The sequence below is a fragment of the Chenopodium quinoa genome, unplaced genomic scaffold (genome assembly GCF_001683475.1).
Source record: "Chenopodium quinoa cultivar QQ74 unplaced genomic scaffold, ASM168347v1, whole genome shotgun sequence".
In the NCBI taxonomy this organism is placed as follows: Eukaryota; Viridiplantae; Streptophyta; class Magnoliopsida; order Caryophyllales; family Amaranthaceae; genus Chenopodium; species Chenopodium quinoa.
This window is the reverse complement of record NW_018744790.1, coordinates 344,333-369,352: the sequence shown is the minus strand read 5'-3', so window position 1 is coordinate 369,352 and position 25,020 is coordinate 344,333. Positions and strand designations below refer to the sequence as shown.

The 25,020-nt window shown below is 33.2% G+C and overlaps 3 protein-coding genes across 4 annotated transcripts; all 3 read right to left on the bottom strand.

Moving 5' to 3' along the window:
- Positions 1 to 6,772: 6,772 nt before the first annotated feature.
- Positions 6,773 to 8,707, bottom strand: LOC110703827 (mitochondrial phosphate carrier protein 3, mitochondrial-like). The gene is made up of 4 exons (XM_021881610.1): positions 8,473 to 8,707; positions 7,680 to 8,199; positions 7,007 to 7,221; positions 6,773 to 6,919 (listed from the first exon to the last, which is right to left on the bottom strand). Exons 1-4 carry the CDS (start codon positions 8,536 to 8,538, stop codon positions 6,791 to 6,793), a joined length of 930 nt encoding a protein of 309 aa, XP_021737302.1. The 5' UTR covers positions 8,539 to 8,707; the 3' UTR covers positions 6,773 to 6,790.
- Positions 8,708 to 9,722: 1,015 nt separating this feature from the next.
- Positions 9,723 to 12,124, bottom strand: LOC110703905 (mitochondrial phosphate carrier protein 3, mitochondrial-like). The gene is made up of 6 exons (XM_021881702.1): positions 11,760 to 12,124; positions 10,857 to 11,218; positions 10,713 to 10,756; positions 10,355 to 10,569; positions 10,143 to 10,267; positions 9,723 to 10,059 (listed from the first exon to the last, which is right to left on the bottom strand). The coding sequence occupies exons 1-6, from the start codon at positions 12,060 to 12,062 to the stop codon at positions 10,014 to 10,016; spliced, it is 1,095 nt and encodes a 364-aa protein (XP_021737394.1). The 5' UTR covers positions 12,063 to 12,124; the 3' UTR covers positions 9,723 to 10,013.
- Positions 12,125 to 12,540: 416 nt separating this feature from the next.
- LOC110703904 (golgin candidate 6-like) lies at positions 12,541 to 23,306 on the bottom strand. 2 transcript variants are annotated; one of them, XM_021881700.1, is made up of 20 exons: positions 23,098 to 23,306; positions 22,562 to 22,622; positions 21,863 to 21,915; positions 19,968 to 20,095; positions 19,830 to 19,882; positions 18,747 to 18,893; positions 18,584 to 18,657; positions 18,174 to 18,243; positions 17,815 to 17,868; positions 17,641 to 17,736; positions 17,119 to 17,169; positions 16,948 to 17,034; positions 16,722 to 16,835; positions 16,550 to 16,621; positions 16,256 to 16,441; positions 15,572 to 15,675; positions 15,420 to 15,468; positions 14,553 to 14,618; positions 13,598 to 14,374; positions 12,541 to 13,352 (listed from the first exon to the last, which is right to left on the bottom strand). In XM_021881700.1, the coding sequence occupies exons 2-20, from the start codon at positions 22,583 to 22,585 to the stop codon at positions 12,810 to 12,812; spliced, it is 2,748 nt and encodes a 915-aa protein (XP_021737392.1). In that variant the 5' UTR covers positions 22,586 to 22,622; positions 23,098 to 23,306; the 3' UTR covers positions 12,541 to 12,809. The 2 variants fall into 2 exon arrangements, with proteins under 2 accessions (XP_021737392.1, XP_021737393.1); XM_021881701.1 differs by lacking the exons at positions 22,562 to 22,622; positions 23,098 to 23,306 and adding an exon at positions 21,416 to 21,470 and having other exon boundaries at positions 21,863 to 21,911.
- Positions 23,307 to 25,020: the final 1,714 nt, after the last annotated feature.

Below are 25,020 nucleotides of genomic sequence, written 5' to 3'. Positions count from 1 at the left end.
GGTTGAATTTGTTCTACAAGGAACCACACTGCCACATGCAAATTACATATAGTAAATTAAATTAGAGACTGATAAGAAACAAAGAAAGGTATGTTAAATTGTTATGTACGTTAGCAATCTTAGCATGTATCCAATTTGTACCTCTTTTCACTTTTTCAGCATCATTTGTATGCAAGTAAGGCCATACCTTAACATTTCAGCTCAATTTCAACAGAAAACGACTAATGACATTGCAAACAGTACGATGAAATTGCACTAATTGAGAAAAAAAAAAAAAAAGAGTGAAATTGAATTCCTAAGAACCCAATTGGCATTTTTGTCTTCAAAGTCACTTTTACGCGTGAAATGGCAAATGGATTGTGAAATTTACCAAAGAAATTGCAACAAAATAAATGATTGACAAAATGACAAGGAAATAATATACTTATACAACTTACTAAGAACCAAATACAAGGAAAGTGCGGGGTGTTTTAGGATTAGAGATAGAGAATGTGAGCTAGCTTTCTTTCAAGTAAAGGGATCATGTTTTTGTTTGGTTTTGTTCCTTTTTTTTTTTTTTTTTTTTTTTGGTTTTATTTTAACTTTTAAAGATATGCTCTATTTGTTCGATTTAATTTGAATTGGTCACATATATGGACTATATGGTTATCTCTATTATAGATAAAGTCTTATCTATAATGCTTGAATTGTACCGTACATTACCAACAGGTTTGATTAACAGTCATAAATTGCAGGAATGGTAGGAATTTTATGTAATTATTATTTTGCAAAGAAATCCTAGGGTCTTTATAATGTCAATAGAGGTTCCCCTACAAAATTGTGATTTTGTTTGCAAATTTCAATTTTCATTACCTTACTATTCCACCTCTAAATGGTAATGGATGATAAGGAAATCTGTGAAGAAAATAATATATTTGGGAATAGATTAACTAGTATTATCATGAGCATTACATGAAATTGACTCATACAATATTCACTGTTAATGAGGTTATAATTTCGTTATTTCTCATTATATATGTGTGCGAATTTGAATTAAAGTACGGAATTAGAAACTTGATAAATGACAAGTCTAGCTTCGCACTTCACACTGACGTGTATCGGGTTCCATTGTTGTGTTGCTTTGTGTTAGTACAAAAGGAAAATTACTAGACTTGTAACACATGAATGGACACATAAAATCTTAAAATATACTTCTTTTGAATCTTTTCTTAAGAACACTTCATTGTACTACTAATTATTTTTTGGTGTTGTCCGGCAAAGTACTAAACGATTTTTGGGCAAATTTTGCACGATAATTTACTTAATTAGGGCCCATCTTATCTAAAAAGGATTAAACAGCTATAATGTAAGTCCATTACTTTTCAAATGATTAAATAGCAATCACATCTTATGCACATAATAATCTTGAAATTATTGTATGAATCCAATAAACTTTGATGAAAATCTATCCAAGATTATTATAGGCTGAAGAAAACAACAAAATGAGAATTACAAGATGGATATCAAATCATTAGCTATATATTTTATGATAATTATATATGTTTATATGTTTCACATTAGTATTTCGTTTGAGAGGATAGATTATTGTCTTCATATATGTTCCACTAGTCTAACATATGTTCTAATTTGTTTCATGTTGAAACTTTATTATTCTCTCTGTGTTATAATAAGTTTTACGTTGTTTTCCAAAAAAAAAAAAAAAAAAAAAAAAGTTTTTTATTTTCATAGGTATATATTTTTAAGCCAATTTTATTGATTAAAATAAAATAAGAGGTAAATGGAATAATTACAGTATTAAAAAACTATAAAAGAAAGAAAGTGAGAAACTTATCATCACCACAATTAATAAGTATAACACTTATTAAAACACAAAGGGAGAATGACATTTTATGAGTTAAACAAAAGAAAAAAGTTTGATTCCAAATATTGTCAAGGTTCATGTCTGATCCATATAAGTCCAGCTTGAGTTTTTTTTTTTTTGTTATTTATTTATTTATTGGGCCGTCAATTTTTTTAATCCAATCCACTCAAATAAAATCAACTATTCACCTTTTACAAATTTTTACCTACACCCCACGGCAGGGAACACTACCTGCACCCTCTCACCCTTCGCGCGTGTCCCACCCCGCCCTTTTTAATTTATGAATTTCCTGCAAATTTTTATAACATGTTCATTTCTGTACTGGTAAATGTTCATTTATGTATCATTAGATGTTCATTTTTATCATAAGAAGTTTTTTGTTCAAATTAATATACTCTTTGAATTGAATTTCAAGAATTATCTATAAATAAAAATGAGAGCAGATTTATTTATAATAATTGTTGCGTTCAAATCATTTTTATTATAAGAAGTATTGCATCATCCAAGGTTCATTTTTGTTTATTCGTGTTTCAACAAATGATCAATTTTATATCATCACATGTTCATTTCAAAAGCTATGTGTAAGTGTAAGGTGTATGCAAATACGTACGTATTAGAATTCTATTTTTTTTATAAATAAAACGTTGTTTAATAATAATTTCCACTATAAAATGAATTTAATATCCTCCCTGTTGCACTTCCAATCATATATTTGTGTGTTTTCTTCCATGAAAAATATAATCTGAGCACAATATATATGTCGCCTTCTACTTCCTCGCTTGATTAGAGATCGATCAAGTTTTTTTTAAAATAAATTTAATAATAACAACGCATTCCAAACAAAAGTACGTGAATAAGAATTAAAAATTGAACATTTACACACGAAAAACAATTACGAATACATAGATGAACACACTATAAAGATATCAAAATATTTCAATATGAGAATGAAAAAGAATAAAATCTAAAAGAACATGTATTAATATAAAAAAGAACATATATCAAAATCTAAATGGATATCTATTATTAGTACATAAATGACCAATATATATATATATATATATATATATATATATATATACACATTGTGGATGAAGTACCATAACAATATATTATATTTTAAAATGGAATTATCAAAAGTCTATGATGAATGAATAATATGTGATTTATTTTTTAACATTATTTTTTAACTTTTAAATGAACATACATTAATATATGTGTGAATATACACATATCCAAATGCAAATGAACATTTATGTATCAAATTTAAATAAACATCTATCAATATTAGAGTTAAAATGTATATATGTAGTATTATATATTCAAATGACGCTCATGAGCATATATTAATTTAATACTCTATTCGTCCCCGAAAGAACGACCCTTTTTGCCTAAATCTATTCCCAAAACGATCATCTCATTTGCATTAAAATATTCACCAATTTGCAACAATACTTGTACAAAGTTAGCTTTTCCATTTTGTTTTTCCATGTACGTACTTTTTATTACATCTCTCTCTTTACTTTTTTGCAAACCCTATGTGAATTTCACTTTCCAATATAACTTTTACTGCTAACTTTTTTATTTTCTTAATACCCGTGAAATCAACCCAAAAAGGTCGTTCTTTCGGGGATGGAGGGAGTATGAAGTTAAACATGTATTATTATCATCTATGTGGATATTTTTAATATGAGAATGAACATGTACGGATTTAAATTCAAATAATGAACATTTGTTTAAATACCAGTAAACATTCATTAATACGTGAATGATTATAAACAAAACTAGGGTAATTATATCTAAGGTAATAATGTTAATGATCATGTACTAATATCATGATGAATATCTATTATAGTGAAAATGATTATTTACCAAAAAGTCATTTTCAATATAAACTAATTTAAATCTTAGTTTTCTATGAAAACACAAATAATCCAAAAAATTAGCAAAATGAATATATTTTCCATGTGAATTTTATCTTTCAGTATGATAATGAACATTAAAATACGAACAAACATCTAATGAAATTCTAATGAGAATTTTATTTATTAATACGTGAATGAACATATATTCATATTATAATGATCATCAATCAAAATGAGAATGAACATTTATCAAAAAATAATTTTCACTATAAATTAAATTAAATTTCAAATAATACAAATTCATGCCAAAATTCCTTGAATCTGTAGAAAAGAATTAAAGATGCATATATGTAGAAATGAACTTTTTTTAAAAAATTCTGATGATAATCTATTAATATGTGAATGATAATTTATCAGTATCGTAAATAAACATATATCAAAACAAGAATGAACATCTATCAAAACGAGAATGAACATTTTATCAAAAAGAAAAATAAAAATAAAATTCTTAGTAATCCTACGAAATAACTCCACTAATTTAGAAAATTACAATTGTCATTTTGAGTCCAATAATTTTATAATTCAAGAATGCACCATACATTAATTCAACACAAATCTAGAATTTCTATATTATAACATAATCCAACCCTAATTATATTACTTTTACAAAAAAAATTATAGACTTCAAAAACTCTTACCATCTTTTAGATCTATAGAAGAAATTGAAGAAGAAGGCAAATATTACAACGAAAAATTTCCGCGCGACAAATATGACAAGATTTCAGTGACGCTTATAACAATGGAAAATAACAATCAATCAGTTTGCAATCCTTTTGAAGTACCAAAAAAAGGACATGGTTGTTTGAGGAGAGAGAAAATGAAGAATTGTGGTCTTTGGAAGTTTAGAGAGAGAAACAAGAATTGTGGTCTTTGGAGAGAGGAAATAAAGATGATACGATGAAGCAAGCTTCTGAAATCACTAATATGAGTATATTTTTTAAAAAAATCTGGTCTACATATTTAAGGTAGTGGGAGGGGTTTAATACATTGCATTTAAGGTAGGGGTGTTCAAAAATATCCGGTCCGAAATATTCGATCCGAAATTTTCGATATCTGATCCGATTTTTAAGGTTTCGGATATTTCAGATCGGATATCCGAAAAAACATTCGGATTTTCGGATCAGATACGGATCAGATTTTGTCCGAAAATTTTAACTACCCGATCCGAAAACCCGACTATTCGATCCGAATATCCGACTATCCGATCCGAAAATTCGAATATCCGAAAATTTCGAATCGGATTCGGATCGCAATTACTCCGATCCGAAAATTTCGAATATCCGAATTTTCGGATCGAATCGGATCGGATATCCGAAATTGAACAGCCCTAGTTTAAGGGGGGTGTAGGTAGTGTTAGCTACACTAGGGTATAGCTCTTACTAATTATTCACCTTTTTGGGTCACGTTTACTAAAAAAATAACTCATTATTCACCTTTTTGGGTCACGTTTACTAAAAAAATAACTCATTGAAATCAAGTTCTTATTTTTAAAACCTCAAGATCCACATTAAATTACGTGAGTCTCTTATAACAATTCAATCTCATTGTTATTATAAGGGCCCCTTAGCTTCTTGACTCTTGATTTTTCAATCTTGTTTTTGAAAACTATAGTCCTAGTTTTAAGTAATAAGCAAGCCTCATTTTAATAAGCAACTAGTGAGTAACTCGGTCGATGTCCCGGGTTGCTACTTTTGTTATTGTGCAATTGAGATTTTTTTAAAGGATTTTGAAATATAAAACCAATATATTGAATGTGGTTTTTTTTTTCCTTCTAATAATTGAATCATTTGGTTTACACTTATATACATTTTTTTCTTCATATTTATAACATGTTTGATGATGGGCTAAAATAGTTAGATAGCCAATTTTTTCATAAGTGGTTGAGTGTTCGAATCCCCTTAACTTTAATGTAAAAGGATTTACGTGACACATTGACATTTTTATTTACATTTTTCAATAGATTGAATTACCCTCTATCTTCTGCATTGTTTATATCTACTTCTCTAACTTCAAGGGGGTGATAATTATAAGAATATATTTGTATAAAATTAAGTATATGATATACTTCAGAAGAAGTATATGAAGGGAATACTTCCTCTGTTTTTTATAGAACCAAAAACTATACAAAATTAATCATCACAATAGTTACTTTAATTTACTTATTTTTGGTATCAATAAATGAATCATGATAACAATTCGATCTCAAAAATCATGTATGCAACTCAATAAAAAAAAAGGTGAACAAAACCATGTAAGAACGTATACAAACTGTCAAAATAGTATCAATAATGTACAAAGAATGAAGTACAAACAGTGCGGATTCAGGATTTCGAGATAGTGTGTCACATCAATTATTGATCATTTGTGAAGTAAATTTTTTTTTATGTCTTGTTCATAATTAATTTCAATCAAAAATATATAAAAAAATAATAAAAATAAAAAATATAATATAAAAAAATATATATAACATAACAAATGATTCAATCCAAAAAAAACAAAAAATAAAAAAAAACAGTACTAAGAATTCAATTACAAGTCGAAAATACTACAAATAACATGTTATAAACAATGGTACAATAAATTATTATATTGAATTAACTTATGACTTTTTAGTTAATTGATAAGCTTATGGGAAATATTAAAATTGGTTGTACAAATATAAGATATAAAAAGGGAAAAAAATTATTAAAAATTATACAAAAAAAAGTGAGATAACTTAAAAGACCAGTTATTAAATATAACTGGTCTCTTTAATGAAAAGAAAGTAACGCAATAATGCAATAGCAGCATCAAAGAGAATTGAAGTACAAATCATGAGATTATTGTTCTATCCAATCTAAACGACCAGTCAGTTTACTCTTTGGGTTGAGTAGCAGGAGAAACTCCACCAGTAGTTGGCCTATAAAGCATAGAAAATTAGAGATTATTAAGAGATGTTACAGATATATTTCAAGGAAATTAAACCGCGATTCAATTTGAGAAATCTAGAGATCAAATGTGTAACTTACAGGCCAACAGACACTTTGAAAGCATCATAGATACCCCATTGAGCACCAGTAAGAGTTCCAATCATGACTATACGAAGGGGAAGACCACGCGTAAATAAACCCATTAGTCCTAACTTCTTAACAGCCTGCAGATGAATTCAAAATGTGTTACTAGAATCATAGAATAAATGTATGAAATAATAATGTAACAAGGATGAAATTTGGAAGTGTACATCAGCAACAGATGCACCCTTGGCATTGTTGAGGAAGGAAACTAAGTTGTCTGCAGTATGTGATACAACTGCACAAAATATTCCTGCAATATATCCACCAGCAAAGCTAACACCAAGCTGCATTGTCTTGCTACACTCGTCTTTAGGTGTCGGAATGGCATGCTTGTACATGAGCTCTACAATGGTCTCAAATGATGCAAACTTCATCATTGTATCTGAAATCAAAATCAAGTCAAATTTGGCATTTTTCTCATCACTATCATACTACACCCTATCAGCAGATATGCAAACTCTGATATCAAAGAATTATTAGGGGTCAGTTCTGCTCAACTTAATTTCAGTTCAGTTTAGTTCAGCTTCAATCAATTCAGCTCACTTCAGTCTAGTTCCTAATGTTCTTCTCTCATATACAATTCATTTCAGCTCTATTCACTTTAGTTAAGTTGTTTTTAGATCAGTAAAACGGAACAGACCCTACTTTTGTTAATTGTCATGTGTTGGAAATATTATTTATGAGATGTAAAATATTCCAAAGTTGCATATAATAATTAACAGAGGTAGAAAGCGGTTTAGACATAAAATAAATTTCGATCATCTAAATAAGTCATCATATATATAGACATGAGAGCTTAAGAAAAAAAACGACGAAAATCAGGAAAACAAGTTGACTTACAAGGAATCTGACGGCCCCATAGAGGAACTTGTCCTTTGAACAATCTGTAAGAAAGAAGTTCAATCTTGTATATATATAAGAAGTTGTAGCTAGAAATTATCATAATTGTTGATGAAAAAAGGAAAGACCAACTGTGGTAAGTGAGAAACAATGCATACCCCATAACACCTTCAGATTTGACAAAGTTAGGCAGGCCATCAGAAAGGCCTTGTGCAAACCCGGGCTGAGTTTGCACACGAACTTTCACAGCCTCGAAAGGGCAAAGTGCAACATCAGCAATCACCTCAGCAGATGCAGAGCCAGCCAAGATAATCAGAGTTTTGTATTTGGTTGCGTACTCAGGACCCGCGATATCTGAATAATACTTCTTGAAGAACTCATAGCCGCAGTACTTGAAAGCTCCTTGAGCACTGTAACCAAGAAAAGTTGGTGCCCAACCCTTAAACAACCCCTTAATCCCTTGCTCTCTCATTAAAATTCCGAAACCAGAGTTTATGCTCTTATACTTTCCTGGATCAATCTGAAAAATATGAACCTTATTTTTGGTATTCTTCATGATAGAGTAAAAACATATTTATGAGTGTCAATTATTAGCTTAAACCTTTGGCAAAGTTGGTATTTTAAAATGGTATCAGAGCCAGCATAACTAGAGAATTCACAAGCAAAATAAAGTATTTTCATTTTAGATTGTAGGATTTAAATATATATGTACATGTAACAAGAAACAAAACCATTAAACTCGAAACTTTGTCATCAAATTCGATCAAAAAGGTGCCTAAAATGAAAGTTTTACCTGCATATTACACTTGACAAGATCAAGAGGAGTAACAGCGGTATGAGTAAGACCACAGCTAAGCATCCCACCAGCAGTACTAGCTGCATAGAATGCGGGCTAATACATCTTTATCTTCTCACTTGGAGCAGCAACCATGATGCTATTCTTTGACATTTCTTCATTGGACAGCGAAGAGGAGTATAGGAAGGAGGGGATCATCGAGGAGTGACTACAGTTCTCGAAGATCACCATCTTTGTTATTATTGCACAAAGTGCCAAACATTAGAACATAATGTAGGAAATCAGTTGTTAATGTATATATAAATAAATTGGATTTGTCTGCAAATTCAAAGGGAAGAATCATTTCTGCTTTTTGACCAAAAACATATTTGGAAAACGTAAGCATGGAGGTGTACTTGATAATTTCTTACTTTTGTGGCAAATTGAAAGTTCGTCAACTTTGGCTATTTCTAAAAGTTTGTTCTTATACACAGTATACAAGAAACATTCTCACCTGCTAAAGTCGCTCTGTGTAGAAAAATAGGATATACAACGGTTGCATAGGATATTTAATTGACTGGGAAAGTAAACAGGGTAGCTAGGTAATCGATGTAGAATACTTTGTTAGTTTAAATTTGGCCTTATACAGTTATACTTCGTAGACATAAATCATCCCAAAAGAATCATGCACGTAATTAGTCTTGAATGGAACGATGTACATTACATGATACACCCAACAAAGGCAACAGACGAACCTTCTTTGTTACAAAGCTACTCTGCTATCTTCTTTTGCAAAGATTTTTTATTTTTTACTTGTGAATTATGATAAATTGCACTTGAAAGTTGACATGAATAATTCAAGTTTCGTTGATTTTACATTCTTACCATTCATGTTGCTCATGTTTTATCGAAATTCTTACAGGAATCGAGCTGCAAGAACCAATGGATTATAGGAATCGAGCTGCAAGAACATTCAAGCTATAATGTCAAGTACTGAGCTGTTCATATTAGTAAGTACTTGTGAATTACCGTGGTCTGTATCTCCCTTAACAACTCTAAAAGTCGTCACATAAGCATATTAGATAGACTTTACAGTTATAATCAAGTCGCTCTTGTATTATGAACCCTGGTTTTCATTACCAGTATTGAGTTAGATTGTCATTATGTGTATGAACAATATTAAACTGCGATTCAGTATAATTGCTAGTTCATGTTCTTTCATCAGAGCGAATTTCTAGTATGTATATTGTATACTTGCCAAGATTGAAGATGAAAACCAATTTATATATGTAAATGGCAAATTGAGTACATTCAAAATCTACATCTCCAACTTTACATAACTATAACCAAAAATTATACAGGGTACAAAATTAATCATCACTATAGGTACTACAATTTATTTGTTTTTTATATCAATAAACGAGTCCTAATAACCCGTTCACAAAGATAAACGAATTCTTGTAAGAATGTTGTATGCAATCTGTCAAAATAGGCATCAATGTACAATTATGAGATTAATTTTAGTTTTCACAATTGTCCAGTGTTGACGACCACTCAGTTCACTCTTTAGCTTCGGAAGCAGGAGAACCCCCACCAGTAGTTGGCCTATAAAGCACACAAAATGAGGGGTTAAGAGAAGTTACAAACGTATCTCAAGGAAACGAACACAGCTAGAGTATGTAACTTACAAGCCAACAGATACTTTAAAGGCATCATAGATACCCCATTGAGCACCAGTAAGGGTTCCAATCATGACTATACGAAGGGGAAGGCCACGCGTAAATAAACCCATTAGTCCTAACTTCTTAACAGCCTGCAGATGAATTCAAAATGTGTTACTAGAATCATAGAATAAATGTATGAAATAATAATGTAACAAGGATGAAATTTGGAAGTGTACATCAGCAACAGAAGCACCCTTGGCATTGTTGAGGAAGGAAACTAAGTTGTCTGCAGGATGTGATACAACTGCACAAAATATTCCTGCAATATATCCACCAGCAAAGCTAACACCAAGCTGCATTGTCTTGCTACACTCGTCTTTAGGTGTCGGAATGGCATGCTTGTACATGAGTTCCACAATGGTCTCAAATGATGCAAACTTCATCATTGTATCTGCAATCAAAACCATGTCAAATTTTACCTTCCCACTACCGCCATACTACACCTAAATAAGTCATACTTCGTATACATATAGTACATGACAGCTGAAGAAAAGAGATCACGAAAACTAATGGAAGGAAAACAAGTTTACATACATGGAATTTGACGGCCCCAAAGAGGAACTTGTCCTTTGTACAATCTGTAAGAAAAAGTTCAATCTTATAGGTAAGAAGTTGTAGCTTAATAATATTGTAAGTTTTTTGACAAAAAAAATAAGGAAAGGCCAATTGTTACTATACCCCATAACACCTTCAGATTTGATAAACTTAGGAAGACCATCAGATAGGCCACGAGCAAAGCCAGGTTGAGTCTGCACACGAACTTTCACAGCCTCGAAAGGGCAAAGAGCAATATCAGCAATCACCTCTGCGGATGCAGAGCCAGCCAAGTATATCAGAGTTTTGTATTTGGCTGCATACTCAGGACCCGCGATATCTGAATAATACTTCTTGAAGAACTCATAGCCCCCCATTTTGAAAGCCCCTTGAGCACTGTAACCAAAAAAGGTTGGTGCCCAACCCTTGAACAACCCCTTAATTCCTTGTTCTCTCATCAAAATTCCAAATCCAGAGCTTATGTTTTTATACTTTGCTGGATCAATCTGAAAAATCAGGTAACTATTTAAGTCTCCTTCATTAATAAGTTAGTGTATGCACAAACATAAACAAAATGTATGTACTCCCTCCATCCCTACACGGAATGGCTTATTAGATGGTTATAACATGATTAAGCCATCAACTCACCGGAATCTGGTTGAAAATTGAAAAAAAAAATTACGGGTAGTAATCTACAAAGAGCTCTATTATGCGGTAGTAAATGACAAATTTTCCTAGAAAAAAAAAATGAGACTCAAGTGCATAGACTATTTTGTTACATGAGGTGTGATTTGGTCAACAATTTAAGAGGTATTTTGCTGAATCTGACCTCAAATAGTCTAATCTCTTGCAAAATATCCCAAGAAAAAGACTAAACAAAAACCCAACTTCTAAATTCACAACATAACAAAGTATTTTTCATCTTAGATTCTATGATATACCAAGTATATGTAAATTACCAGAGGTATGATGTCAATATATAGGAGTATAGGACACTATAAAACTCGGATCAGAACAACAAAAAAGATGATTAAGATGAGAATTTACCTGCATATTACACTTGACAAGATCAAGAGGAGTAACAGCGGTATGAGTAAGACCGCAACTAAGCATTCCACCAGCAGTACAAGCTGCATAGAATGCCGGCGAATACATCTTTATCTTCTCGCTAGGAGCAGCAACCATGATGCTATTCTTGGACACTACTCCATTTGTTGATGATGCAGTTGAGGAATCGTAAGTGGCATGATCAAGTTGAAGAGAACTCAAAGACGAGGAGGAGGACGACGAAGAGGAGTATAGGAAGGAGGGGATCATAGAGGATTGATGAGAGGTCTCAGACATCACCATCTTTGTTCTTGCACAAAGTGTTAGAAAATAATGTAGGAAAGCAGCTGTAATAATTTATATAAATCGTAATTGTATGAAAATTCAAAGGGTAAATTCAAAGGGGCGATTTTTATTTTTGAATTATATTTCGAAACGTGTTAAAAAAAAGATTCAGTTGTGCTTGTCGACCAAGAAAATTGGAAAACGTAAGCATGGAGAGTTGGAGACACAATCTTGTTTCATGGATGTCGTCTTTAAAGACTCCTACTTTTCTCCAAATTTGAAAGGTCAACTTTGGCTTTCTCTACAATGTTGCTTTTATACCTAGTTTAAGTATACATGACTTCTTACATTCTGCGAAAGTTGTCGTTGAGCTTGTGTAAGATATACAACGATTGTATAAGATATTTGTTTAACTAGAGAAACATATAGGGTAAGCTAAACATGGCATTTCATAGGTTTTGTGCGCAAATTCCCTCCAAAAGAAACATGCATGTAATTAGTCTTCAATCAATCGATGTACATGATACGCCCAACTTGGTGAGGTGTTTTTACATTGATCTTAGGCAGTGATTATTACAAAGTACTTCGAATTTTGGCTCACACGACGGATTATAATCCAATTCCTGTGTACCACCAACAAATCAACTGTACAACTGACTAGAGATAATGTACAGGACATAGTAATAATTTAACACAAATGCAAATAATTAAATACGTAATTCTGTAAGAGTGGATAAGAAAAAGAGATTTTACATAGTGCATAAATCACTCCTCATCGTCTTCGTCGTCATCGTCTGGTAAGCCAGTATCGTCTCCTACTCCTTCAAGCAGCTGGTCAACATCCTCTCCAAGCTCCAACAGCCTAGCAGTAAGTCTCTCAACTTTGCTTTGCTCTTGTCCTAAGCAAACAAGTAAATCATTTAACTCTGCCTCGCTATCCTTCTGTGCTTCTTCTCTCGCTTCCTCTTTAATTGCCTCAATATCTGGGTAAGGTGCAGCACCGCCGCTTCTTAAAGACTTGACCTCTTTCTCTAGTTGGGAGTTGGCCTGTTCCAGACTGCAATAAGCATCGGATAAGCTCTTCAATTCAGACTCCATCTTACTAGCCAAATTCTGGTATATGGAAACATCATTTCCAAGTTTAGCATTCTCATTCTTGAACATCTCAAGTCGCTGAGTTGCTTCTCGAAGTTCTCTGCGGTATGTCTCCGCCTGGACTCTATCTGACGGCCCACTAGTCTTTTGCTCAGACCCTGCGCCTGACATAGCCATGCCTTCAGCTAAGCTTGCATTACGGCCAAGGAGATCCTTCACGAGACATAACAGTTCACAATTTATCAAAGAATATAAAGTAATATAAAAGTGATGTATTTATATCATTATATGTCAAATTGGTAATTCTTAGTTTCTTATACTACAGAAAAGACAATTATAGCTTCTAGATGATTAAACATCCCCATTGCCACTCCATACACAAATATTTAAATAAATAAAAGAAAATTTTAAATTGGAAGGAAAGGAGATAGATAATGGCTTCAGGTTAAACTGTTTACCTGGATTTCAGAGCACTGTTTCTCCACGAAGGTTTTAAGACGCTTAATATAATCCCCATCACTCTCCCCACTTCTTTGATCCAATTCAGCAGGAACAACTGCCACCTTTGCTTTTGGATTACTATAAACGTCGACAAATCTCTCTCTTATGTTAACCTCCAAGCTACTAACCATTGCAACAAAGCCAGCATCAAAGAGTGAAGCCAGAATTGGATGCACCTCATTGTCAGTTCTTTTATCCGTCACACTAGCATCATCTTGTTCGTTGTCAACATCCTCCATACTAGCACCATTGGATCTAGTCAAAGGTTTGTGCTGTTCAGAAAGCTTCTTGGAGGAAAACAGGAAGTTCTTTTGCATCTCATCGAACTTCAGAAAGAATGAGGTAAGCCCAGCTTTTTGACTGATTGCATCAACTATGCCGTAAGAATCTTTACCATTTTCAATACACTTATTGTACAGAACACACTCTCCCAAAAGGACAGCAGCTAGCCCCTGAGTGCATACTGTTGCAGATTGATTTGAGAGCAACTCAAGAAGATAGGTGAGATGGGGGCGTGCATCAAGAAAACAATTCACCGCACTTGGGCAATCAACAAGCCACACTATCAGAAGTTTTAGAATCATTTCCTGAATGTAAAGATCTGCTTTTCCATTTGACTTTCCATCTTTACTATCCATGGAAGAAGAAACAGCCAAGTACTTTACCATGCGGTGCATTAATGGCTCAGGGGTCCCCATAGACTGCATTGTTGCCCCCAGTTCAACTTTTAAAGCCTGCAATTTTTGTCAAATTAAATACACAATGACATGTAAGCATAACAAAGGCCAAATATAAGCTAGAGAAGGTGAACTAGAACGGGCAATGAGGTAAGAGATAATGAGTTTTCCAGTGAGAACATAAGTTAAGAGCATAATATGATTAGTACAGGAAAAAAAAAACAAGAAAATACACCTTCTCTTTGCATTGGGTGTTGTCCTTCAGCATATGAGACAAAACACTAGCAGCCCGTGCACATATCTGCACCAACAAAATATAAATAAATTAATTACTGACCATTTTATAAACTAAGTAACTATAGTAGAAAGATGGAGAATGAAGGAAGTAAAATAATACAGGTATATTTGGTATGTATGAAGAGAACAGGAAAAATGTTTAACAAATATACTGTTTTTTCTATTTTCTACTTCTTCTCTATTATTTCATAGGAAAGGGAGGCTTCACTTTAAATTTATTCTTATGGAGGTATTATAGTGAAAGATTGAGACATCAGCTAATACTTGGAGGCCTACACAACCACCACTTGCTGTTTATGACTGCTGACCATTTTAGCAAGGGGTGGTTTTGAGCATATGCAAGGTAAGTGACCACATAGGGCCCAGAAAAAAGGAGCCTCAAATTTGGTATTATTTTATACTAGTACTACTTTCGATACATACAAAGAGAAAGCACGTGCATCATATGTAAAATTGTTGGGTTTTGGAGATGTATTTTGTACCCTACTCTTAATTTTCAATTTTATCATAAAATTGATTAGTAAAGTTTTTTGTTTTGTTAATAAAAACTATCTTTGAATTTAATAATTAAAGGCCTGATTTTTAAAAATTAAACAGGGCCTTTGTCGTTATTGGCATTCATAGCCCTGCTCCTGTAAAGCAAGACTAACAGTTGAAAATTAAGATAGAATTCATGAAGTCAGTCACAAACATAGGCTTGCAAATTGGTACAAAGGCCATCAATGGATTGACTGAAAGCATAAACTCATATTATGTAAGTTGTTACAGGTTCTTTTATAAACCACCGATATTAATCGAATATTACCTCAAGATCCCCATCACTTTCACTCATTGACAGACCATGGAGCAGCATACTGCAAAAAAAGACCTCTTTCTGAGTAACTACCTTAATCAAACAATATTGCAAAGATATCAGATGAGAAATATAAATATCTCACTGGGATGTCAGAAAAGAACCTTCCAAATGACATATTTACATCATCTTCTAGTGGAGCATGAGCCATTGACTGTGGCTGGGGTGTAAACGTGGATGCTAATAGTCGCTGACCATCAGGATTATTCTGTTTGAGGCAAGGTAGACAAAAATCATTTCCAACCATCAAGGCCCGTTTGGTAGCAGTTTATAAATGAAGGTAACGAAAATGAATTTAAATATAACTATGGCAAGCAAAATAACATCATAGTGTCTATAGTAATGCAATCTCATCACTAAACTTGTATTTTTTTTTTTAAGAATGTCTATTACCACCTAATATCACACCACAAATGGTATGATTGGTAATAAATAATTTTGAAGAAAAATTGACAATTTGGAGTGGACTAGCATTACCATGGGAATGGACGCTTATTTTCCTTACATATAAATGTAAAAATTCAGTCCCATTTCCACCATTTATTACCAGTTTACCACTTGCCAAACGGGATATCAGTGATATACCAATTAAGTCTTCCCCCAAAGTAGTGCTAAAAGACTATATCCACTATCCAGATTCCAGAAAGCTTTTAGACTAGGTAGCGGCCTTTTAGCACTATCTGTTCATCATATTGCCCATTTCTCCCTATTTTTTCCCCCACTCTTTAAAAACAATATTTAAAATAAAAAAATAAAAAAAAAAAACTTTTATACCTCAGTTTACCTACCTCACAAAAGTTCTTGAAAACATAATCTGCATCAACAAACTCTTGCATGCTAGAAGTTCGTAAAATGATTCGAAGAATGGAATTTAGAGCAGGTTCTACTTGTGGTTCTTCTCCAAGAACTTTACTGGCAAGCTCATCAATGTTCTTAGGATGTCGAGCAATTATATCACCAATACAGTGTAGTGCCTGAAACAATTCAGCAACACTACTGTGAAGATAACAGCAGCAACAATACTAGGATCCGTTGGGAAGAATAACAACCAACAGAGAACCATAAGGAAGAATATATCATACCGCACAACGAACAGTAACAGGAGCCCGTTGGCTCTCAACTCCTAGCATAAGGAGATAATCCAAAATTTTTCTCTGCAATAAATGAGTAGAAGATATAATAGAAAGATAAATAGAAATTCCCTCTCAAGACAAGCTGAAACAAAAGTGCAATAAAAATAAGGGTTTGACAAACCTGAACCAAGACTGTTTTGTTGGTCATACTATCCGTATCTTTCCCTGTGTCAGTTTGTGGACCACTGGCTATCAGCAGATTAACAGTCTCCAATGTGCTGAGCAGATTTATTGTCTACTGGTATGATGGTTTTTAACAGGAGAGTAAAAAGTACCAGTGAGCCATTCAAAGTTAAAAACACAGTTATTAAAAGTAAATAAATGTATCAGGTTACAAAGTTTCCAACCTTTTGCTGCGTAAAGCTATAAGAGACTCCTCGAAGCCTAAAAAGTGATATTATAGGATCAAATCCCACTGTCTCCCTCAATAGAGTCTAATCCACGTATGTGAAAGAACATAGTTAGCAGTAGGATATGGTCAACATACAACCAAATCAACAAATTCAATAGGAACTTACCTGATTAGAGGTATTGTTACGCAATATATTATTCAAGAGTTGAAGACAATCCTGCACAAAAATGAAGCATAAGCTCTAAGTAACTTCAGAACTTTCAGGCAGTGAAAATAAGCAGTATCAAACGAAGAGAAGAAAAGGCATCAGAGCTCGTAGTTCAAAGTTCTTCAGCATCAGGTTACAAGGATGTGTTATTGCGAGGATCGAACATACCAAGTCCGAGTTCATAATAATCCAGTTTTTTGGTTAGGAATCTAAGTCTACAATAAGATGACAAACAAGAATCTGAAAAGGAAAGGATAGCATAACTGATGCAATTCGGTGCAACTCTGCGGGGTTGCATTTCATGCTGCTACTAGTTATAAAGCATGACCGACACAAATTTAAGACAGCTATTCCTCTTATTAGAGTGTGAGTATACAAATTTTCTCTTACTATAATTTCTTTTGTTCAATGTAAAGAAGAAGAGCTTCCCAAAGTATGGAAATAAGCACAATTGCACACTGAGTCTGAGAATCAGCTCACCTGAACAACAACTCCACCATCCGAACCACCTTCCTCTTTCATAATGGTAAATATCTTTTCAAAAGCTCCTTCAAACACTACAATTTTTTGTATTTCCTACATAAAAGAACCAATTATTAGAAAACAAGATGCACACTAACTGCTCAAGTGAAAGCTTCAATGGGGAATTCCAACCTCAGCTTCACGAGTCAAGTACATAAGGAGCAGCAAGGCCTCATTGCGTATAACCTAGCAGAAAGACCAGATAAAATGTTTCAGCAAGGCCCAAAATAATATTGAAGGGAAGGCAAAACAAAAGGTAAAATGAGGAGGGAAACAGAAGCATTTTGGACAGAGTATGTATAGCAGGTACTACATATTAAATAATATTATAAAGCCGTATCCAGGGATTAAAAAAAAAATTAAAAAAAAAAAAATTGTGGCACCCCAACTTAATCTTGGTAAAATAGCTAAATGTGAAAACCAGTTATACATAATTATGTCAGATTCATGAGCTATTGCAAGATTATTAATCATTTCCAATAACACGTTACCTCACGATCCATCAGCATGTCCATCAATCGAGTTATGCCACGAGGAATAGTCAAAATAGACTCTTGTAATCTGAACATAAGTGCATCATGAGTCACTATACAGCTCAAAATATAATACTTCCTACTTTTTTTTTTCAGTTGACAAGTTTTGACTTTTGACACTATTCACAAATTGTGCTCAGACAAGCTTTTGTGATTTATAGCTACTACAAAACATAGTCATGTGGGATCTTGTTTGAATCATTTCAATGTAAATTTTATTAATATCAACTTTTTATAAATTTTTACATCCTGATAATTAGAGATTTTCACCCTTAAACTTGTGTGTTGGCAAACATGAATAAAAAAATGTGTTAACTAAAAAAGAACGATTATAGTATAAGAGGAAAAAAATACAGGTAGACAAACACCTGTTTAGCGAATTTGTGAGAAGAGCAGTTAATACTTGTAGGGTATAGTATCTTACATAGAAATCATCCTCCGCCTGAAAGGTAAAAAAAATTGCACATTAAACAAGCAAAGAACTCAGTAAATTATATGACTAAATGAATGAGAAACATAAACATTTCTCACCAACAAGCTGAGGAGGAGAGATATATTGTCTACTTCTCTTGATAATAAATCAGCATTCAATTTAGATGGCTCCACTTCAATCTTTGCCATTTTTGCATGATTAAGAGGAGTCAAAGAACTAACAAGGGTTTCTAAAGCACCTCGAATCTGTATGCATCAAGTAGAAAATTTTAGTGACTCGACATTCTATTAGCAGCTATAAGGCTACGAAGAAAGTATCTAATGGACTCTGTTCAACTAAGTAAACCAACCAAAACTGTTATTCACTGGAAGTATGGGAAAAAAAGGTTCTATGTATAAGCACAGTGTCAGATGTTAAGGAAAGAATTACAAAGATAATATGGTCTATAGTAATAGAAACCCAAATATTTGTGCCCATCACAACATGAATATCATTCAGGCAAAAGGAAAGATGAAACCAGTAGTTCAAAATGTGTCAAACTTCAGATATTCCCTCTGTTCTTCATTGACCCTTCTACTTTCCATTTATGTTCACACCTCTTTCATCTTCCTAATTTTACTTTATTCCTTTCATGGAAAAGAAATTTTATTCTGTAACACTTCCTCACCCCACCACATGGTCCACTTATACTGATTAATAAAAAATTAAAAATAAAAGGATTACATAACCCCCCCCCCCTCTCTACCCCTAGTTGTTATTGCTACAATGAATAAGAAGATTAATGAGATGGAGGAAGTACACAGCTTGAACTTCAGAGTTCAGAGTCACTTGAATTCCCTAAACTGCAGTAAGTTCAATATCCACCAGGGTGGAAAAATTGAGATCTTTCCAGTGTATTTTGGATTCCAGGAAAGGATTGTAAGTATAATAATAGATATATTAATACACATTGAATTGAAGCTAAAAAGATCCCACATAGTAATTTATTGTCTTATGTCTTCGTGAAAAAGGTACAGTCAAAGTTATTGCTGACCTTATAAACTTGTATATAGCACTTAATATGGGATGGCAGGAGTTCATAAAATGAGCATATGATAAGTGAATACAACACTGGCAGCAGTATCATTTACATCACCAACTGTTAGGAAAACTAATATCTAACAAAAGTGAGGAATTCAAACCATTTCTACGTCATCTCGCTCATCTTTCAGCACACTTAGTAATACTGGCATGCCTGCAAACCCAAAAGAGAAAATATGAGAGAAATCAATCTAGCGTATTGCAGTCCAAGAAAGTTATACCACGAGAAAGATACCAACCCATTGCTCCAAAAGCTAGCTGTGCAGAATGGTTTTCTGCAACAACAGATTGAAGTTCAACCATTGCCATCCTTCTATCCTCAGCCTTTGCACCATTATTTATTCGATCAAGCAACCGTTCAACATAACTATCAAAGAAAAAACAATGATTTAGCATATACAGTGAGGAGTGGAAAGATCACCAACTTGGCAATATTACATTTCAAAGAAATCACAGGCTCCAACTTACAAGAAACAACATAAATCTTTTAACACTATTCATGCTTGCAGATACAGGAGAAACTTCAGGCTCTACAGTTTCTGTCATACCTTTTGAGGCTCTGTAAAAGCCCAACTCTGCAACGCCACTTTTATTATCCCTGCCAAATTACCCCTTTTCTCTCCCCAACATCAATTTTCAATTTACACAGAAGTTCCCCGGTTATTTTGCAGAAAAATGCAATTGATGATAGAATGCTTTGCTAGATATGTCACAAAATTGTGGTACTTGGCAGAGCTAAGGGTGATGGAAAGAAGGAAAAATAGATATTTACAAGCTTTTCTAGTGCAGATGCAAGAAGACTCAAAAACATTTAATTTAGTTGATCTATGTAATTATTGGTTGTGGATTATTTTATAGTTCAAAGTTGCAATTGCTTATTTGGACTAATTTAAGTTAATTAATGGACAACTTACGGGCTTACATCTGTTTCGTCTGCCCTGTTTGACTTCAACACATTAACCTTTGCATGTTAGTTAGAACTACATTATTTTGGAGTTTATGGTAGTAAGAAATTATCTTGAGAGGCTTAATCTCTCCAAAGTGCTAAAACAAACTAAAAAAATACTCATTAAATCTCCACAATTTTTCTCTCACCGATCTCCTCTTTTTATAGAATTTTTTCCATCCTCTTTACGCTGATTTTAACAGCTTATTATGTTTTGCCTACACTACTATCCCTATCTATTAGCCTAATCTATTACATACTTGTATAGTTGTATTATCTTTTATTTCCAGGTCTTAATGCAAAAAATCTACCTTCTTTCCCCATAAACTTTCTGGCACAAATTTCCACTTCATTACAAACAATTCCTCTCCCCCTCCCAACAACCCACATGGCTTCATTCAAATCATTCCCATCAAGGAACCAGAAATATTTAGTCCAATGATACACCTCCCCAAAACCTTCCATCTATAAAACTTTGATCTCCCTCTTTCCAGCACAATAATTTACCTCCCCAAATTGTCCATACAAAAGTCATATGATCTACCCCAAAATCTTTAGCAATGGAATATTATTGCATTTAATTGAATGCACAGAAAGCTACAGCAACCTTTTACCTCAAATCCAACAGCAATATTCTTCATTTACCCACATAGTTTCAAGTAAGCTTATCAAGATTCAAGCATAAAACATAATGTACCACAGGATCAAACATCTAAAATCCCTGTCATAATGGGAGACAACCTTTTCTTTATGCTCCTTGAAGACTAATTGATATAATTGAAAGTGAAGGTTTCATCTGCCCATCATAGTCAGTCAGCTGAGCCTCAAAATGCATTCAGTTAAGGTTCTTGAAGAGTCATTCTGATAATAACAACTTCCTTCATCCGAAATCAATATCAAAATAATATAACAACGTAGGATATGACACTATTTTAATCAATGACCCTCCATTGAAATTCGATTATTCTCATATTCTCTTCATTAAACTTTAACAGAGTATATAGGGAAAACCAAAGACAAATCATAAAAAATTTAGAAAATGCAACTTTTTACATACATTCTAAAATAGCTAATCTGGCTATTATTTCCAAATGGAGGGAGAGGTTTGTTAAAATAAGCTATTATTCCCAGTATATTTCATAGAAAATGTTTGTAAGTTAGCCACGGAAAAAATGCATAACAACTCACCTATCTTCATTTGAAGTAGCATTATCATTTCCAAACACACGTCCAACAACTCCCTGTCAAGAAATTGCCACAATTTTAAAATGTTCTTAGTGCTGTCAAAAAATATTCAATATAAAATACAAACAGACATACAAACTCCCAATGCTTACATCAACTATATGCATAATTAAGAAAACTCATCCTCCAAGAAAGTTCATAACTTTATACAGACAAGTATACAACTTTTTTTCAACTTTAACAAAAAATTGCCCCAAATCTCCAACGCATACAAACAGGCTCCCACCTAATTACATAAGGCTGAGCAAGGAAGTTGCGGTATAAAGCCTTATCCCATAGGTAATAAAAAAGTTCACAAAAACCCGAAAATCACCTGATAACATAAGGCTGAGTAAGGAAGTTACGGTACAAAGCCTAATCCCATAGGTAATAAAAAAATTCAAAAAAACCCGAAAATACACTCTAAGTTTATTATGCCCCTACTCAACACTATGTTTGAGCTCACATTGATCAATTCAATAATAATATGATGCACAATTTATGATGCTGTAGTAGTGCCAATGATGCTGTCCTAGTGCCAAGAAAAGTAAAATGACTAATATCACATTCATAAATAATTATAATCACACCAGAAATCGCAGATGAAATGTGAATAAAAGTTTACAAAGATAGATGACATAAGCAATAGGGATTAAGATGAACCTTATAGCCAGATACAAAATCCATCCTAATTAACCTGCCACTTCAACCGCGTTCTGCTAACCTGAACATCAGTAATCACAGAAAAATGCAAATTAAAATTTGTAACCCCAAATCAATGAATTATTATCTATAATCAAAAGGTTAAATTTGGAGTCTTTAATATCAAATTAAGCCCGTCCCTGAGCGAGGGCAAGAGAAGCAGCCACCCGAGGCCGAAAGAAGGTTCTAATTCTAGATTCTTCCTGACATTAAAGGGTTATATAAACCAAAGTCTGCAACACATTATCAACTAAATTTGATTCAATTGTCAAATAAACTCAAAAAATTACATTAAATTCATCTCGCTTAAGAACATGAATTAGATTCTAGCAATGAAATCAGTCGTTATGATCTTTCATAACTTGAATGATTATAATGAATACTACAATAATCCACCTTAGAAGATCCCTAAATTGAGTATACTGATAATTAAATCAACGATTAACACAATATCGTGAAATTGATGTTCGATGATTGAAATTAATTTGAAATCTTACTTTAGAAGCCGCTTCAATTGAGGAGAGAAAGCTCAGAAGTCGCTTCAATGGAGAATTCAGAATACGCTTCAATGGAGGAGAGAGGGGGGAAGGGTGTGCAGCGAGGCAGGGTAAGTTGGTGATGAAATAAGATCCAAAGGAGGAAAAAGTTTAAATTAACATGGAAGGAGTACAGAATCCTAGTTTAACCGATTGTTTATCACGAGGGCAAAAGTGTTTTAAGTGGTAAAACTTTTTTTTTTTTTTTTTTTGGCCTTTTATCTTCAAAAAAAAATTTTAAACCGAATAAAAAACGATGTTAAACAAGTGTGAGTTAACAATTTTTCAACTTTCAAACTAGTGTGTGTCTCGAGCGATGCCCGGATTGCTTGTTTGTACTTCTTTAATTTGATAATTATGTTCAACCGTTGTATAGCTAGTGTGTGATTTGATTGTCGTATCGGATGTTACGGTTTTTTTTTTTACTTCACATGTATTTATTTTCTAATCTTGTGAAAAATAAATAAATTAAATAACCTCTAATTTAAAAGGAATATATAATGTTAAATATGTGAAATTTAAAACACAAATAATAGTTGGTTGAGATGGTAAGTGTGTAGCATTTATTTGTTTGAGGTTGAGGTTGAGATGGTAAGGGGGGAGATAAAGAAGAACGAAAAAGGTAGCACTGGTTTGCTAGAAGGTGAGCTCGGTTAACTTTATCTCTATCAACTGTGAAGATATATGGCACTATGTTGAAAGCTCCTTCCCACTTTTCAGATGTGTGTCCAGTGTATCTCCATGTTAGCATATCCTTATGGATTAAAGAATTAACTAACATCGTCAAGTCCCTCCATCGTAAAAGCAGAAAAGACAGGCAAACCCTTTCGAATGAATAGCCGATTTCGCAACTCTAGAATTAACCCCCGCTTGTTCAAAAGAAGTCGCAGTCAAACCTGTCCCATAAGTGTTAATACCTTTGTGCCAAGAGACATCAACACCAACTATAGCTATAAAAGGAGTAGTCCTAAAATGAAGGGAATGGTTCTCCACTCTTAAGGAAACCTGTAAGAACCCATTAGGAGGTACGTGAATATCCTCATCATATACCCTTAAAGTGCCCACTGAGCTTTCAAACATCTAGGTTCAAGAAGTCATGAAAATATTGTAGTGCAAGATTGAGATTTGAAATATAGCTCCTCAAATAACCATTTTTCCCTTCAAAGACCCTCTTGTCCATATAGACTAATAGACCACGTCGTAGCAACGTTTAACGTTTTCTAAAAACCATCTTGACTATAAACATTAAGATATAGTATCCACTACTCTTGCAAAGAAGTATACCTAATTTATTTTTTGCAATCTGGTTTACCACAATTATCTCAAACATACCAAGGTATAGAACAATCCAAATTTAAAAAAAATAAAATAAAAAAAAAAGGATGATGATGAACATTTTTCTATTCCCACGTCACAATAACCACACAAACCATCAACATTCAAACCTCTAGTTAGGAGGTTTGCTTTAATTGGAATACCATTAATAGCTAATTTTCACTTAAAGATGTCATTTTGGTGGGATTTTCAAATGTCATATGATTTCATAAACATCAAAGGCTTTCTTTTGTATGTGATGCTTCCATGCTTCCATTTGAATCTGCTAGAAAAGCATAACTAGACTTAGACTTAAATGTATACCTTCTTGAAGAGTGTTGAGGCCAATAGAGAAAACCATTTCAACATGTATGTTGCGGCAAATCTATTGTGATTAAGATCTTTTGTCCACTGTCCTATTCATGCTCCCAAATAGTACGTTCCTACATCTTAGGTGTAAGATCTATGTTGAATAAGATTAAAAATTGTCCACTTTGCACTTTTGTCGAAGGCTTTGATTAGACTAATCACACGAAGTAATTCATGAACACAATTCAAACTAAGGGCTAA

Bases quoted from the DNA above. Each gene is read 5' to 3' on its own strand.
- LOC110703827 (XM_021881610.1), bottom strand. From the start codon at position 8,538: ATGCTTAGCTGTGGTCTTACTCATACCGCTGTTACTCCTCTTGATCTT. The intron at 8,200-8,472 runs GTAAAACTTTCA...CATATTTTTCAG, and splicing joins TTGTCAAGTGTAATATGCAG to ATTGATCCAGGAAAGTATAA. The intron at 7,222-7,679 runs GTAAGTCAACTT...TTTTGATTTCAG, and splicing joins ATGGGGCCGTCAGATTCCTT to ATACAATGATGAAGTTTGCA.
- LOC110703905 (XM_021881702.1), bottom strand. From the start codon at position 12,062: ATGGTGATGTCTGAGACCTCTCATCAATCCTCTATGATCCCCTCCTTC. The intron at 10,757-10,856 runs GTATAGTAACAA...TTTTTCTTACAG, and splicing joins AAATCTGAAGGTGTTATGGG to ATTGTACAAAGGACAAGTTC. The intron at 10,570-10,712 runs GTATGTAAACTT...TTTTGATTGCAG, and splicing joins TTGGGGCCGTCAAATTCCAT to ATACAATGATGAAGTTTGCA.
- LOC110703904 (XM_021881700.1), bottom strand. From the start codon at position 22,585: ATGGATTTTGTATCTGGCTATAAG. The intron at 17,869-18,173 runs GTAACGTGTTAT...TCTTTCTGCTAG, and splicing joins ACATGCTGATGGATCGTGAG to GTTATACGCAATGAGGCCTT. The intron at 14,619-15,419 runs GTAATATTCGAT...TTGTTGGTGCAG, and splicing joins AAAGTGATGGGGATCTTGAG to ATATGTGCACGGGCTGCTAG.